The sequence below is a fragment of the Chaetomium globosum genome, genomic scaffold, assembly GCF_000143365.1.
Source record: "Chaetomium globosum CBS 148.51 scaffold_7 genomic scaffold, whole genome shotgun sequence".
NCBI lineage: Eukaryota > Fungi > Ascomycota > Sordariomycetes > Sordariales > Chaetomiaceae > Chaetomium > Chaetomium globosum.
This window is the reverse complement of record NT_165982.1, coordinates 2,803,801-2,817,992: the sequence shown is the minus strand read 5'-3', so window position 1 is coordinate 2,817,992 and position 14,192 is coordinate 2,803,801. Positions and strand designations below refer to the sequence as shown.

The 14,192-nt window shown below is 59.3% G+C and overlaps 5 protein-coding genes across 5 annotated transcripts in view; 2 read left to right on the top strand and 3 right to left on the bottom strand.

Annotated features, from left to right (window-relative positions):
* CHGG_10467 (uncharacterized protein) overlaps nucleotides 1–768 on the top strand; it is a gene marked incomplete at both ends in the record, with an annotated part of 3,138 nt that extends 2,370 nt beyond the window's left edge. Inside the window, 3 exons of the mRNA XM_001228393.1 lie at nucleotides 7–303; nucleotides 387–673; nucleotides 729–768. Coding sequence (XP_001228394.1) covers nucleotides 7–303; nucleotides 387–673; nucleotides 729–768 — 624 coding nt within the window. The remainder of the gene's footprint in view (nucleotides 1–6; nucleotides 304–386; nucleotides 674–728) is intronic.
* Nucleotides 769–1,255: 487 nt separating this feature from the next.
* On the bottom strand, nucleotides 1,256–2,465 carry CHGG_10466 (deoxyhypusine synthase; the record flags this gene model as incomplete). Its single annotated transcript, XM_001228392.1, has 3 exons — nucleotides 1,256–1,324; nucleotides 1,380–2,210; nucleotides 2,277–2,465. 3 exons carry the CDS (start codon nucleotides 2,463–2,465, stop codon nucleotides 1,256–1,258), a joined length of 1,089 nt encoding a protein of 362 aa, XP_001228393.1.
* Nucleotides 2,466–3,075: 610 nt separating this feature from the next.
* CHGG_10465 (uncharacterized protein) lies at nucleotides 3,076–10,559 on the top strand (the record flags this gene model as incomplete). The annotated part of the gene is made up of 5 exons (XM_001228391.1): nucleotides 3,076–3,113; nucleotides 3,834–5,044; nucleotides 5,168–7,830; nucleotides 7,910–9,521; nucleotides 9,580–10,559. The coding sequence occupies 5 exons, from the start codon at nucleotides 3,076–3,078 to the stop codon at nucleotides 10,557–10,559; spliced, it is 6,504 nt and encodes a 2,167-aa protein (XP_001228392.1).
* Nucleotides 10,560–11,298: 739 nt separating this feature from the next.
* CHGG_10464 (uncharacterized protein) lies at nucleotides 11,299–11,583 on the bottom strand (the record flags this gene model as incomplete). Its single annotated transcript, XM_001228390.1, has 1 exon — nucleotides 11,299–11,583. The coding sequence occupies one exon, from the start codon at nucleotides 11,581–11,583 to the stop codon at nucleotides 11,299–11,301; it is 285 nt and encodes a 94-aa protein (XP_001228391.1).
* A 1,131-nt stretch (nucleotides 11,584–12,714) lies between these two features.
* CHGG_10463 (uncharacterized protein) lies at nucleotides 12,715–13,989 on the bottom strand (the record flags this gene model as incomplete). The annotated part of the gene is made up of 3 exons (XM_001228389.1): nucleotides 12,715–12,834; nucleotides 12,893–13,890; nucleotides 13,983–13,989. The coding sequence occupies 3 exons, from the start codon at nucleotides 13,987–13,989 to the stop codon at nucleotides 12,715–12,717; spliced, it is 1,125 nt and encodes a 374-aa protein (XP_001228390.1).
* Nucleotides 13,990–14,192: the final 203 nt, after the last annotated feature.

The following is a 14,192-nucleotide window of genomic DNA, read 5'->3' as shown; positions in this document are numbered from 1 at the left end:
TTCAAGGACAAACCGGCGCTCGAAATCGCCGTGTTCGCCTCGGCAACCGAGTCCTTCTCGCAGCGCAACCTCAACTGCGACATCGCCACCTCGCTCGCCCGCTTCCGCGACGTCATCCAGGCCGCCAAGGACACCCACGCCCTGCGCGTGCGCGCCTACATCTCGGTCGTGTTGGGGTGCCCCTTTGAGGGGTACGATGTAGACCCGCACCGCGTCGCGCACGTCGCGACGGAGCTGCTGGAGATGGGAGCGGATGAGATCGCGCTGAGAGATACGACCAGAGATGGGGACTGCGCCGAGGACGTAAGAAGTTGTTGAATTGTTTGGCCAAGGCGGGCGTGAGGAATGAGGATGTCGCGATGCATTTTCATGATACGTATGGTCAGGCGTTGGTGAATACCGCGGTTGCGTTAGAGCATGGGATCAGGACGTTTGATTGTAGTGTTGGTGGGCTTGGGGGGTGTCCGTACTCGCCGGGGGCGACGGGGAATGTGGCGACGGAGGATGTGGTGTATTTTATGGAGACGTTGGGGATGGATACGGGCGTGGACTTGGATGGGGTGGTGGATGTGGGGGAGTGGATTACGCGCGAGATTGGGAAGGAGAATGCGAGTACGGTTGGGAAAGCCGTTCTCGGGGCGCGGAAGAGGACCGAGGCGGATAAGGAGACAGCGTAAGTCGTGCATGTTGGAATTGTTGATGTTGGCTGTTTGAACCTTGCCATTTAGGCGCTTGGGCGGCGAAGTGAACAAGCAGATTTGTCTTTAACGTTGAGACTTCTCCAGGGCCACACAACCAAATCTGTCGCGGCGCCATTCGTCAGTAAAAGCTTTTAAGCAGCATGATACCTGTCCCTCCACACGATCCCCGAGATACAACCCTTGTCAGAACCAATACGATGGCTACCCGGATGGGTAACGCCAGACCTGGCTGTACGACGCTGGCCCTGGGTATTATCTGCGCTGTTGGAGAGCTTTAGCCTTCTCCAGCAAACATGCATCCCAGCTGAAGCTCCAATGTCGTCCCTCGTGAATCCAAACAATGGCCCAAAGGCGGAGAAATGAGATCAAAGGCCGGGGGAATCCAGGTCGTCCTATGGTAGTTTTTCCTGGTCGTTGAGAAGAGTGGCGCCATTTTGAGAAAAAATTGGTGAAGTCCCCCGTACAAAAGCCCCCGGCGTCGGATGGAAAGCCACATTGTCTCACTCACAAGGGGCCAGAGCCCCCAGTCAGCAAATGCACGAGCAAACCAATGTCTATTGATCGTCCTTCGCGAAAGTATTGGCTACAATAAACGGAAAGCAAGTGGTGGCCTCCACATAGACCTTGACGACAGTTAGCAACCACCCAGTCACTTCAACAGACACAGACGCTACTCACCTTGACCGCATCCGCGCCAACCTTGATCTTCCCCCACGACACGGCCTCGTCCGGCCGGGCCCCTGCGTCACTCCCATCAAATTCCTGCGCCGTGTTGATGTACACGGCCGACTCGGCCCCGTTCCGCATCAGGCACGCGTTGGCGATGTGGTGCTTGACCACCCCGCCGCCCAGGATGATCATGCCCGCGCGCTTGGCCCGCACCGCGATCGTGTTGATCTTGCGGATGTCCTCGACAATGTCCACCCGCAGCTGCTGCGGCGACGTCTTGAACGTGTGGAAGTACAGCATGTCGCCCAGGCTGCCGTCCGTCAGGGCCGGGCAGAAGACTGGGATGTTGTTTTTGTACGCCCAGTAGTAGACGGACCGCTCGTCGTTGATCTCCTTGCCCAGGCGGTGGATGATTTTGGAGGGTGTCCAGTGGAGCTCGTCCTCGGTTCCCCGGCTGGCCTCCTGCTCTTCGAGCATCTTGTCGAGGATGGGGACCACCCAGTCCTCGAATGCGCAGTAGTTGGAGTTGGGCACGACGAGGTTGCCGATCCGGTTAAGGCCCTTGGAGCGCAGCTCCGCGCCGGCCTCGCTGAAGGACGACATGTACGTGTCGCCGAGGCACTTGATGAAGTCCTCCTCGATGCCGCCCGCCGTGGTTACGATGGCAGAGACATGCTTGTGCTGAACCAGGTACCGGAACACGCCCCGGAGACCCGACGAGATCATGTTGGAGGTGTAGCCCAGGAAGATGGTCGTCTTGTCCCCCGACTCGGGGTCTTTCCATGCTCGCTGAACTCGGTTAGTGGGAAGTGCACCGCGCCGCGGTACTCGGCCCCCGTACTACAGACAAACACAAACTCAAACTCAAACTCAACCAGTTCGTACCATTTCGTTGATGATGCGGACGGCCTCGCACATGGACGATGCCTGGAAGCCCATGTGCTTCATGCCCTGGAAGAGGTCGTCGACGGTGATGGGCCGGCCCTTAAACTTGTTGAAATCGAGCTCTTCCACCTTTTGCGCGTTCTCTGGCATCTCGACTGACTTGACTAGCACCGCATCCGTGGCGGCGCTGGGGGGTGCGTGGGAATCCATCTCGATGGCACTCGGTGGAGGTGAGGTGAGGAGAAAAGTAGTTGTCGCTGCCAACCAGCACCGAACACACCTATTCAGCAGGTAGCTATAGTTATAGTGTGTGTAAATAAAATGGTGGTTGATAGCTCTGGTAATTCCGAAATTACAGGCTTGTCGTGATAGGGCCAGTCTAGCACTTCCGGATGACCGGCGAGAACTTCGTGTCGTTCGTCAGGAATACAAGTACCCCGCTCCACTTTGTTCGATGACTGGTCCCAACTCTCTTCTTGTACGATTTTCAGGGGGATAGCACCGTCCGATGGTTGTTTCTTTTTTTGGGTCTGAGATTTTAATCAATCTCTCAGGAAGAATCTGGATTTTCAGCCTTAGCCTTTCAAGCTCTCAAAAAGCAAGCTTGAGGCAGGAACCCAGTGGCCCAATGCTTCTCTGGGATTGAAGTCTGTTGCACTAACATTTAAATCTCTTCCTCTTTCAGCCGAACCCCCACCAATCGGACGTTTGCAACGGGTGTGGAAGGCTCAGCAAATCGGGTCTAGCGTGCGGCACGAAATAGCGGGTGGCTCCACAGACTTGGATCTGTGTGGCAAACGCCGAGGTGGGTCCCAGAGCCATGCACCCTGCTCAGGGCTGTTTCCGACTTGGAAATCGGTACGTACCGCCCTCCCTGCAGCGCAACACGAATTGGAGTGCAGTCCCGCTTGCCGGCTGGTGGGGCGCTTGTGTGACAGCGAGTGGCCTGGAGGGCGATTCAAGACCCGCTCACGGGGTCATCCAATCTTCAGCCGGGTTCGAGATGCCCCTTCCAGGTTCTCCTCCAAAACATTAAACCCGCCATCCAAATCGCGTACCTTTTTTGCCCGGCATCCGAACAAGCTAGTCGCTATCGTCACTTCATCGGTGTTATATCCCGAGAGTACGGCCATTCTACATTCAAGCTGGATTTTGGGTGTTTTGAGGCCGTCTCGTGCAGTTGCCACAGTAGTGTGCGCGCGGCAGCCCGACGTCCGCGCACCTCGGCCGGCGCCTTGCTGCTGACACCAGCAGTTTCGTCGTCATTCTTTTACCGCAGTAAAAACCTCAATAACGACGCCTAATCAAGTAGAATCCGAAACCTAGAGCCAGTCATGCGGTCGGATTGACGCGTCATCGCCGATACTTGAGATACCTAGGGCTTCCCTGCGCGCAGTGCAATGTAGGTTCCCTTCGTCCTCGAAAACTTCTGTTGTGCCCCCCTCGAACGAGGATACGAGCCCAAGGGCCCAGTTTTTCCATCCGTTCAATCGCAGAGCAAGGACCAATCGTCCTCTTCGTGCGGACCTGATGACGCATATTCTCTCGACGGCCGAAGCTAACAAATCTGGGTAATAGGTCGAGGTACCCAGGTGGCCGCTTTGACGGCGATCGTCGGTCACGGTCACCTCGCGATCGGTCACCATATGGCGACCGAGGGGATCGTGGGCCGCAGTACCCCGATGCCGACCGTCGGCGCCCACCCCCGGATTCTCGGGGCAACCCACCGGGGTTTCCTCCCAGCCGGGACAGTTTCCGCGATTCCTTGTCGGGAATCCAACCTCCTCGCGGGCCCAAGGCGCTAATCGATCCTCCCAGCGGTCCCCGCGGCGGCGGATTTGCTGGAGATTTCCGGGGAAGGGGACGAGGCGGAGGCCGTGGCCGGCAGTGGCGCGATGACAGCCGCGATGGGGGACGCGACCGTGAAGATTACCGAGATCGACCACATTTTAGGGACGAACGAAGCCGCGAACGAGAACGAGTACACGACCGAGAGCGGGAGCGGGATTGGCAGCGCGACCAACGCGATCGAGTCGACTTTCCTCGCGCTCGGAGGCCTTCGCCGCCCCTGCGAGCACGGTCCCCACTCCCGAGCAGAGATTTCAGGGATGTGAGAGACGCGCCATTAGGGGTAGATGCGGAGCGCGCGAGACGGGGTTCAAGGGATGGGCCGCTCTCCGCGGGCTCTTCTAATTCGGATCCCATGTTTGCTCCGTCGCCCTTCCGTGGCGCATTTCGCGGCGCTGGGAGAGGGGCTGGCCGGGGCCGTGGGGATTGGGACCAGAGAGGCGGCAGAGACAGGGGCAACTTTTACGATGATCGAGACCGTTACCCACGAAGTCGGTCGCAGGAAAGCCGATGGGGACGGGAACCGGATGATCGGGATCGTAGAGACAGCAGGTACCCGGACCTGGCCAGGGACCTTCGCGATGACCGCGAAATAAGGGAAAGGGAAAACAGAGAGCGGGAGCTCATCCGCCCGAAGCCTGACCGGGTTTCACACGAACCACCGTCTGCAAAAGATGTCTCACCCCCGCCCCTCGCCCCCTCCGCACCCGCTTTTGGTTCCGTCCCAAGCCGCCAGGCTGCATCGACCGAAATCCAGTCACTTACGGGGAAGCCGCCGCCCACGGGCCCGAGAGCACTAACGGAAGAGAGACCCGTTTCCGCCGGCCATGGGGTGGGGAATGAAAGGCCACCGCCGACCGGCCCGTCCAAGCCCGTGCTACCGGACGGTGGCCCTCCCATCCCCCTCGGTCCCCGTGCGCAGCAAAAGCAGCAACGCTCTAGTAAGCAGTGGATCAACCCGTCGCTGACTGCGAAGAAGTCACAGGTGGAATCTCCAAAGACTGCCAGATCACAGAACTTCCCCCCGCAGCCTGCGAGGCCCAGCAGCTATTCCGCTCACACAGACTATCGAGATTTCGACAAGCGCCCACGGAGCCCTGGGGCCCGGTCAGACTCACACGCTCTAGCCGCTGAGCGATATGGACCCCACGTCGCAACCGGGCCGAACGAGATTATGATTAAATCGGAGCGAGGTTCACAATCGGCTAGGACGTCGGTTGATCGCGAGACCAGAACAGCCCCCAACAGCGCCGACTTTAAAATGGGAGGCATGGATACGGAACAACCGCCCCGCGAGCAGGAAGCCCGCCCAAGCGAACCAGCGGCAGCCCCAATCCCACCGAAATCTAGCGACTTTCAGGCCGATGGCCCGAAGGAGCATATCCCACCGCCCGAATCTGCGAAGAAAAGGCCCACCATTCTCGCTGTTCCGTTCTCTCGAGTCCGATTGCCAGCGAGGGAAACATCGCCCGTTGCGTCCGATGAATCTTCTGAATCCGATGACGACGAGGATATGGATGTCTACTTTGAGCGGGAAATATCCAAAGCAGAGGCGGAGCTTAAGAAGCTCAAGGATGCCGTGGATAAGGTCCCCGTTGGTATCGTTAAGCGATACGCGACCGCAGTGCATGAGTCTATGCTTGGTGTGCTTAACGACAGCGTGAGGCTGGCGGATCTGGCCGGACCCATCCCTGACAACTTCACGTTCCCTCGCCCGAAGCCTGGGACAGAGGTGGTCGGCAAGGAGATGCCCGATGCCGAACCACAAGTGCAGGAGGACCACGGAAAGGCACAAGCGACCCGCGAGCCCTCGGCCATTCCAACGGTGGAAGCCGACGACAGCGCAGTTCACCCACCCGAGCCTCTGCCAAAGGTCGAGGAAACCGATACAGAAGGCTTAGGATTGCCCCCTGCGCCAGCTCTCGGGGAATCGAAACCGTTAAACGAAGACGTTGACATGCAACATGACACAGAGCCAAAACCAACCGCTGCGCCGGATTTGACAAGCGGCCCGCCGGCTGCCGCAGATATTCCGGCGTTCTTCTCGCATCCGTTCGAGCGGCCGGAGACCGAGCGGAGCAGTGCATCACCAGACGAGGAGAGCGAGGACAGGACCGAGGACGACGCGAGCATCTATGGGAGCATCGAAGTCGTCAGGGAGTTTTCCGCCACCCCGCCTACCGAAGATCTCCCGATCTACAACGTCAAGCCGTGGTTTCAAAGCCGCCGCGTCCAGAAGTTGGCCGATGAATCCAATGAGTTCGGCAACTTTCTGTTTCAGCGCCTTCAACGCCTGGCTGAGGATACGCATTCTGCTCAAGACGACATACGACGCGAGTATGTGAAGGGCTATGATTCATATCTGCGGTTCACTCAATCGGATGATCCGGCCGCGGTCAGAAGTCGTGAGTCCTTCAATAGCTCTGGTGCGCAACCGGGGACCTCTGGTAGGGCGGCGAGCTCAGACTCCAAGCCTGAAGGGGGCAGAAGAGGAGGAGGCCGTTTCGCAACCGAACTGGACCTCGAGGCGGCGATAAAGGAGTCTATTCGGGAGCATCGGGAAAGAGAGGAAAGAGAGGAGAGGGCGCTCAAGGAGAAGTACCGCACCGAAAAGGAGGCCGTTATTCCCGAAATGTTCTGGACAGATGAGGAACGGGATAAGGTTTCGTTTTACGATACGGCCGGACTGCAGCCCCTGGAGAAACTCGTTGCGACCTGGCAGGTCGTGCCTGGCCATGTCAACTTCAGCCAGGAAGAGGCGGAGAGGTTCGAAAAGGCATACCTGGAAACCCCCAAACAATGGGGCAGGATCTCCAAGGAAGTGGGGAATCGCGATCCCGGTACCTGCATTCTGTACTACTATGCCAAGAAGCGCGATCTCAACCTCAAGGAGAAGTTGAAGAAGCAGCCTCGACGGCGCAAGAAGGGCCGAGGGAAACAGCGATCTAGCGCGTTAGTGTCTGAGCTCGGCAACACGGAAAATGAGACAGAGGACACAGCGGGCCAGGAAACAGGCGAGAACGGCGAGCGCCGGCGTCCGCCCCGTCGCGCTGCTGCACCGGTGTGGGGGAACGACGCGACGCCGAATGCAGACTCCGACGGTGCTACTCCTGCCCCAACCCCCGGTCGCCGCAGAGCTGGCACCACGGCCGAGGGCAAGAACGACGGCATTGCAGAGAAGTTGGAGGGCAAGCGCGGCGGCGGGCGTAAGCCACGTCAACCAAAGGCGGACAAGGAAGCCAAAGGGCCAAAGCAACTGGCACAAGCACCCAGTGGCGCACCGCTCGCCGTCCCCGGCAAAACAGGCAGGTCGCGGGCCAACTCCAAGGCACAGGGTACCGACTGGATGTCGCCGCAAACCCCCGTTGATCTAGCGGCTCGGATACCACTTCCGTTCGAGGTACCCCACACGGGGATGCAGCCGCCGCTGGTTCCGGTCCAGCAGACACCGTTGGCAAGCCCCGATCGAGCAGCGCCTCCGATGCCGTCCACCATCTCTGAAGTCATGGCTCCGCCGTCTCTCCGCCCCGAACCGCCCCCGCCGCCCGCTTCCGTCCCCACCTTTGAGATCTCTCAGCCAGCCGGACCAGACCGCATCCGGACCCCCCAGCAAGCGTCGAGCTACTGGAGCGTATCGGAGACGACCGACTTCCCTGGCCTGCTCCGCTCGTTCGGCACGGATTGGGTCAAAATTGCCAATCATATGCAGACCAAAACTGCAACCATGGTACGGCCCCACCCCTAAAACTCTCCAGACACGTCCCACTAATCGTCAAATTTAGGTCAAAAACTATTACGTCCGACAGACAAAGGAAGGCGGTAAACCGGAGTGGGAGCAGCTGGCCATGGAGGCCGACGCCAAGGCCCAGAGAGGCGAGAAGCGACCCGCGCCGCCGACGCCGACACAAGGACCGCGGAAGCGATACGACGTGTCGTCCACCGGACACCGGCCCTTGGCTGCCGCCGAGCCAGAGGATGCAATGCTAACAAAGGTTGAACCACAACAAAACCAGCCTTTCTCGCGTTTCCAGGTCCCCATCGCGCAGGCCGCCCCGGTTTCGCATCCGCTTGTCCAGCCGACACCGACTACGATGGCTACGCCCCTAGCCGCTGCCACGGCAGCACAGCAAGCACCGGCGAGCGGTTCGACAGTAACTCCCACCATATCTCCGCATACACATCCTCTCCGACCCCCGAATCCCGCGTATCCGTACCCAGACAGAGAAATAGAGGCCCCGACGCAAACCCCACCGATTCGCATCTCTCAGAAGCCCGTCCCCGCGACCACCGCCATGCCATCGAGTTCGGAGCCCGCGCCGCGCCCGGCCCAATGGGCAACAGATATGGGTCAACAATTCTCGCTGCTGTCACAGACAAAGGAAGCCCGTGTAGCACGCGACGCCCGGGAGCGGCAGCGGTTGGAACACGTTCAGCGGGAGTCCCCTCGGCCGGTGGAAAGGGCGCCTCTGCGGATGAAGCAAGAACCCGAACCTGCGCTCCACCACCCCGAAGCATACCCACAATTCCAACCTCATCCGCGTGGTGTGTCTTCACGGATGGAAACGGCGCGCCTTGGGAGACAGCCAGAGCCAGCTCGGACCGCCGCACCACCTCCGCAATCTTATGCACAGCCCATCCACGCGCAACCCATGCGGAGCATGCATGGCGAACCTGTGCAAGCATCCCAAATGCCCCCCGCGAACGAACGGCCCATGCCGAACATGCAGCGACAGCCACCAGTCTCGATACAAGAGCAGTATGGCGCCGTTCCCGCATCCGCTCCCCCAGCACCTCCGCCCCAACCTCAGACGCAACCTGCCCCGGCTGCGCCTCGTGCTCCTGAGCGCAAAGTTAATATCATGTCGTTGCTCAACGATGACGATCCGCCGCCGCCGAAGAGGGTCAGCGAAGTGTCTACGGTGAAGCGAAGCTCGACGCCACAACCGCTGGTCCGTCAACCAACCTCCGCGCCGCTACCACCACGCAGGGAGGTCGAGTCGGGATACCCGTACACCCGCGGCCCCGCTCAAGCGCCACCATCGGCAATTCCACCGCTCAAGCCGTACCACACCCAGTCACCGCAGCCACAGCACATGCGGGTGCCGAGCACGGGGATAACGGGTATGGAATCGTCTGTAGAGGCACAGCGTGACTACTATGCGCGGCATTCATACCCAGCTCAGCAACACGCGGCCAGCGCGTCGAATTCGCCACAGTCACAGCAGGCGCCATACAGCCAACACGGGCAGCACGGGCAGCACATCCAACAACAGCATGCGCAGCAGGCCCAGATGGGTTATCAAGGCCAGCAGCCGTATCAGCCTTACCAGGTCAGCCAACCGCATGCTGCGTCTCCCACACCGCAGTATGCTCCACATCCGTCCATGTCGGGCAGGCGAGAGGCGCCGCCGTCTGGGCGTGAGCCCTGGCCACCGCAGCAGTCGGCGATGCATCAACATCAACATCAGCAACACAGCCAGCAGCAGCATCAACAGCAGCAACAACCAGCAGCAGCAGCAGCAGCAGCAGCAACAACAGCAACAGCAACACCACCCGCACCAGCACCAGCAGCATCCATCACAGTCAGGCTGGCCGCCCTCTCACCAAGCGCCCCCGAAAGTCTCGCAGCCCGTGCCAGCGCAATCAGCCTGGGGCGCCCAACATGGCAGTGTCCAAGCCAAACCGTCTGTCAGCAGCCCACTCCCACCACAGCAACACCACACCTGGCCAACCTCAGGCCCAGGCCCGCAACAACCTCACCCTCTCAGCTTACGCGAGTCCCGCGGGCCCTCGGTCTACGACTCACAGAGTCCTACGACAGGCATGCCCCCACATCCGCATCACCAACATCATAACTCGCTCGGCGGCGGACGGTACGGCCCCGGCCCACACCAAGACGGCGTCCGGCGAGGCGAACCGCAACACCCGGCCACAGCACAAACCGGTGGCGGACAGCCACCCTACGCGCGGTACACCAACACCCCAGGCACGGGGCCCGCGCAGCAGCAGCAACAGCAACAGCAGCAAGGGCGTGACCCGGCACGGACCTACACCCCCGTCTCGGGCGGTTTCGATCCCCGCGGGCCGCCGCCACAACCCCAATCCGCATCGCAGCAGTCGCAGCATCCGAGCCAAGCTGCTCAGCAACAGCAACAACAACAACAACAATATGTAGCCCAGCAACAGCACCAACACCAACACCACCAACAGCAGCAGCAACAGGAGGCGGTGATGCGTGAACAGATGCGGGAGGCGCATATGAGGGAGATGCAACTGCGTGGGGGGACGGTTAGCGGACGGGATCCGGCCGACCAGGGAGGCCCTGCTGGTGGTGGTGGTGGTGCTGGGGGATTGTTGGCGAGACAGCTCCGGCCTGGACCGGAGGGGGGTCTGCAGGGGCAGGGGCCGGGGCAGGGGGGGTTGTATGATCGTGGTGGGGAGGGGAGGAGGTTTTAGGTTCAGTGTGATGGTGGTGGGGGAGGGTTGGTGTGTTTCCGTTTGTGTTTGTGTTTGGGTGAGATGGAAAAAGGGGAAGGGGGGGATGGGGGAAGGGAGGTGTTGGGTTTTGATATGCATACATACGTGTCATATTGTATATACATACATGGATGGATGGTACGGGGTCTGGTCGGTGGCAGGTTCATAGTTTTGGGCCTGGGCTGTTCCTGGTGTTCTGCTTTATCCTCATTCATCATGGCTTGGGAAATATAAATACAAAACCGATGAATCTCCTTTTGCTGTTTCTTGTCTTGGACTGTTCGCCTCGTAACTCAGGAAATATCAATGAAACCGAACCGACCCATTGGTTTCAAGACGCCCAACCACCTCAGTCCTTGCCATCTGTACGCACGCCTAGCCAAGGATGCGCCAACAGAACCTCGGGCAAGCTGGTCATCTCCCCCATCAGCTCAACCACAAGACAAACATGCCTCCCGGTTCGGCCCCTGATGCTCAAAGTCATCAACGAGGTGACAAACACGCCGGTACCCCCGCCGACTCCGGTCCCCATCGCGAAGATGCCGGAGTATCTCCCGCTCGAACACGGGCTTCCCATTATAGTAACACTCACCGCTCAGCACCTTGAGCGCCAGGAACCTGTGCTCATCATCGTCTCTGCGCGGCGGAGGTGGGTTTGCGGCGTTGATCAGCTCGCCAGAACCGTTCACACTCTGATCCCGGCTCACTCACGGCTTGGTTAGGTCCTGGACCGTCCAGGCTGGACGAGCCAGACGGCCGAGTAGACGCCGTACCCGATCTTGTTGAGGACTTGGTACTTGTCGGCGTACACGTCCCCGATGTAAACAGGGTGGAACCCGCCGGGCCGGTATTCATCCCTGCCTTCTTCGATGTCCCTGGGGTCGGGCATCGTCTTGGCGGGCTCGTCCTGGCGCGGGGTGGGTGGGGCAGCCTCTGGGGTGGGAGGTGTCTCTTGGGTTGGGGCGACGGGAGCAGGGTTGTCTTCTATCTCGGAGGGGGCCATTGTCGGGGGTGATGGATGGGATGAGGTGTCGGTACAGGCAGGTTGCCGGGTTGGTTTGTTCGTTGTAATGGTGACACTGGCACATTGAGGTGACTTCGTAAGGGCCCCGCAATTAACTGCTTGCTGTGTACTTGGTACATACTTGCTGCGTGTTGTCGCATAAACCCAAGCTTACACCTCAGGGGTGTTATGACCGAACGGCGAAAAAAAAAGAAAAAAAGTAAAGTGGAGAAGGGACTTACCTGATATCGTTTCTATCTCTTCTTTTCCTTGTTCCTTAACCTTCAAATTCTCTAATCTCTGGCAGCTCCGCCTTTCCTCGACACCACGAGGGTTGTCCAGAATACCCTCCGCCATATAAAGAACAACCACCTCCCTCAGTCACCAGCTCAATTTCTGCTTCAATAAGACGAGGTTCACATTCAAACCCCTCTTAAACTCCAACCACAATAACTCTCCAACCCCATCAGCTCCGGAGAACCAACCTCCCACGAACAACAACACCAAACGTTGATGGGGAGACACTTATAACAGGAAAACACCCCAACTCTAACGAGTCAAACATCAAATTATACCCCCCCCCCCCCCCCCCCCCCCCCAACGGATGCTAGGTTCACTGATGAATCCGAAGGGCAACGAACAAGGCCATCTAAACTCCAGGCAACCCCGCGGCACAACTACCGCCTCCCATGCCAGCTTGGTAGCTTGGTAGGACATGAGTAACAAGAGCACAGGGACGCATTACCTAACCATCTACCATAGGGACTACCAGAGACAGGTTCTCACAGGCCAAAATATCAACAGAGAGGGAGAGGCCTTTTAAATGGGAGGGGACAGGGAAGCTTGGTCGAGGCGGCGCTTCCAGTCAACCCCACGATCCTTCGTTTCGCACCCAGAGTAAGCGTACATTGTCTGTTCTCGTTGAGTAGTGCACGAACTATTTTCCGACATTCTTACCGGCTTACCATGTTATGACAACTGACTTCAGTGGCAGCGGGAACTCAACTTCTCGGGTCACACTCATATCTCTATTGTTGTAGCTCATCAACCCCTACAAATGCTTACATCCCCCCATTACTGGTACCAAATCAACCTCTCCTTAGGCCGCCCCCCACCCCAGTCTAGCATGCTCTAAAGCTTCGAGTAAACAAGCTCCTCAAACTCCTTCATAACCGCCCGGACCTGCGGATCACTCGGCGGGAAGACCTGGGTGCCAACCAGACCACACACACCCGCCTCGCGGTCAATGAACTGCCGAAATGTCAGCACACATCATCCCTGACGACGAAACAGCACCAGCAGCACTCACCCAGCACATGTTCCACGCACCACCCCACTGCAAGAACTTCTTCTTCCTGTGTCCCAGCCCCTCGCCGTCCACCGACAGCAGGCCGCCCGCGCTCCAGTCGTAGTCAATCCCGCTCGGGATGTGCCCGACAGCCCAGTCAGGGTTCTCCATCGCCTTGTTCATGGCCTCCTTCTCTATCGGCCGCAGCAACGGTTCAAACAGCCACTTCAACGTCTCCGGCTTGAGGATCTTGCCATCGTCCATCAGGATCGAGTGCATCACCTTCATGTACGAGGCCATCCCCCCATACAGCCCCTCGCCACCAAACCCCTCATTGTCCTCATCATACTCCGTCTCCTTATGCTCCAGCTTGCCCGTCTCGGCATTCCGCACCGCCATGCCCGCCATAACATCATAAACCGGCTGATCAAACCGACCAGGGTGGAAAGTCAGAGCCAACTTCGGCACCCCCACCCGACTCAGCACATTCTCATAGATATAATCATCAAAAAACGCCCCCGTCAACTTCTCCACCAACCTCCCCGCCCAATCCAACCCACTCCCATACACCCACCCCTGGCCGGGATCAAACAACAACGGATACCCAAACCGCGTATCCACCGACATGCCCCCGGACACCGGAGAATGGCGCAGCGGCACGGGCAGCGGCCGACCCGTCGCCCGCGCCCACTTGGCCAGCTTCTCCTCCATGAGGATGTAGCCCGTCCCCGCGCTGTGCGTCAGCAGGTGGCGCAGCGTGACGGGCGTCTGGCGCGGAGCGTACGTCGGCTGCCCCTGCGCGTCGAACCCCGTCAGGATCGGCTGCTTGCCCAGCGTCGGCAGGTACCGCGTCACGTCCTCGTCGATTTCCAGGATCTTGTCCTCGACCAGCTTGAGCATGCAGAGCGCCGTGATCAGCTTGGTGAGCGAGGCCAGTGTGAACATGGTCGAGGGCGTGATGGGCGGGGCGGAGGGCGTGAGGGAGCTCGGGCCGTGCGCGAAGGTGTAGTCGATCTTGCCTGGTGGGGGGGGGGTCAGTCTGCTGCCATGCTGTGGTGTGATGAGAGAGGGGGGTCGGTGGAGAGTTGGGGTGGGGGGGGGTGGTGCGTACCGGACATGTCTCTCACGATGATGATCGAGGAGATTAGATCTTCGGCTGCTATAGACTTTTTTAGGTGCTCCCTGCATTTGTGTGTCATACTTGGCGAGTGTGTGGTTGTGATCTGCGTGGGAAGCTCGATGTCCCCGTGATCCCCCGCCACGTCACTCATGCCCGAGATGTTGGAGGGAGACACGCTATCTGCCGGGGTGAAAACCATCA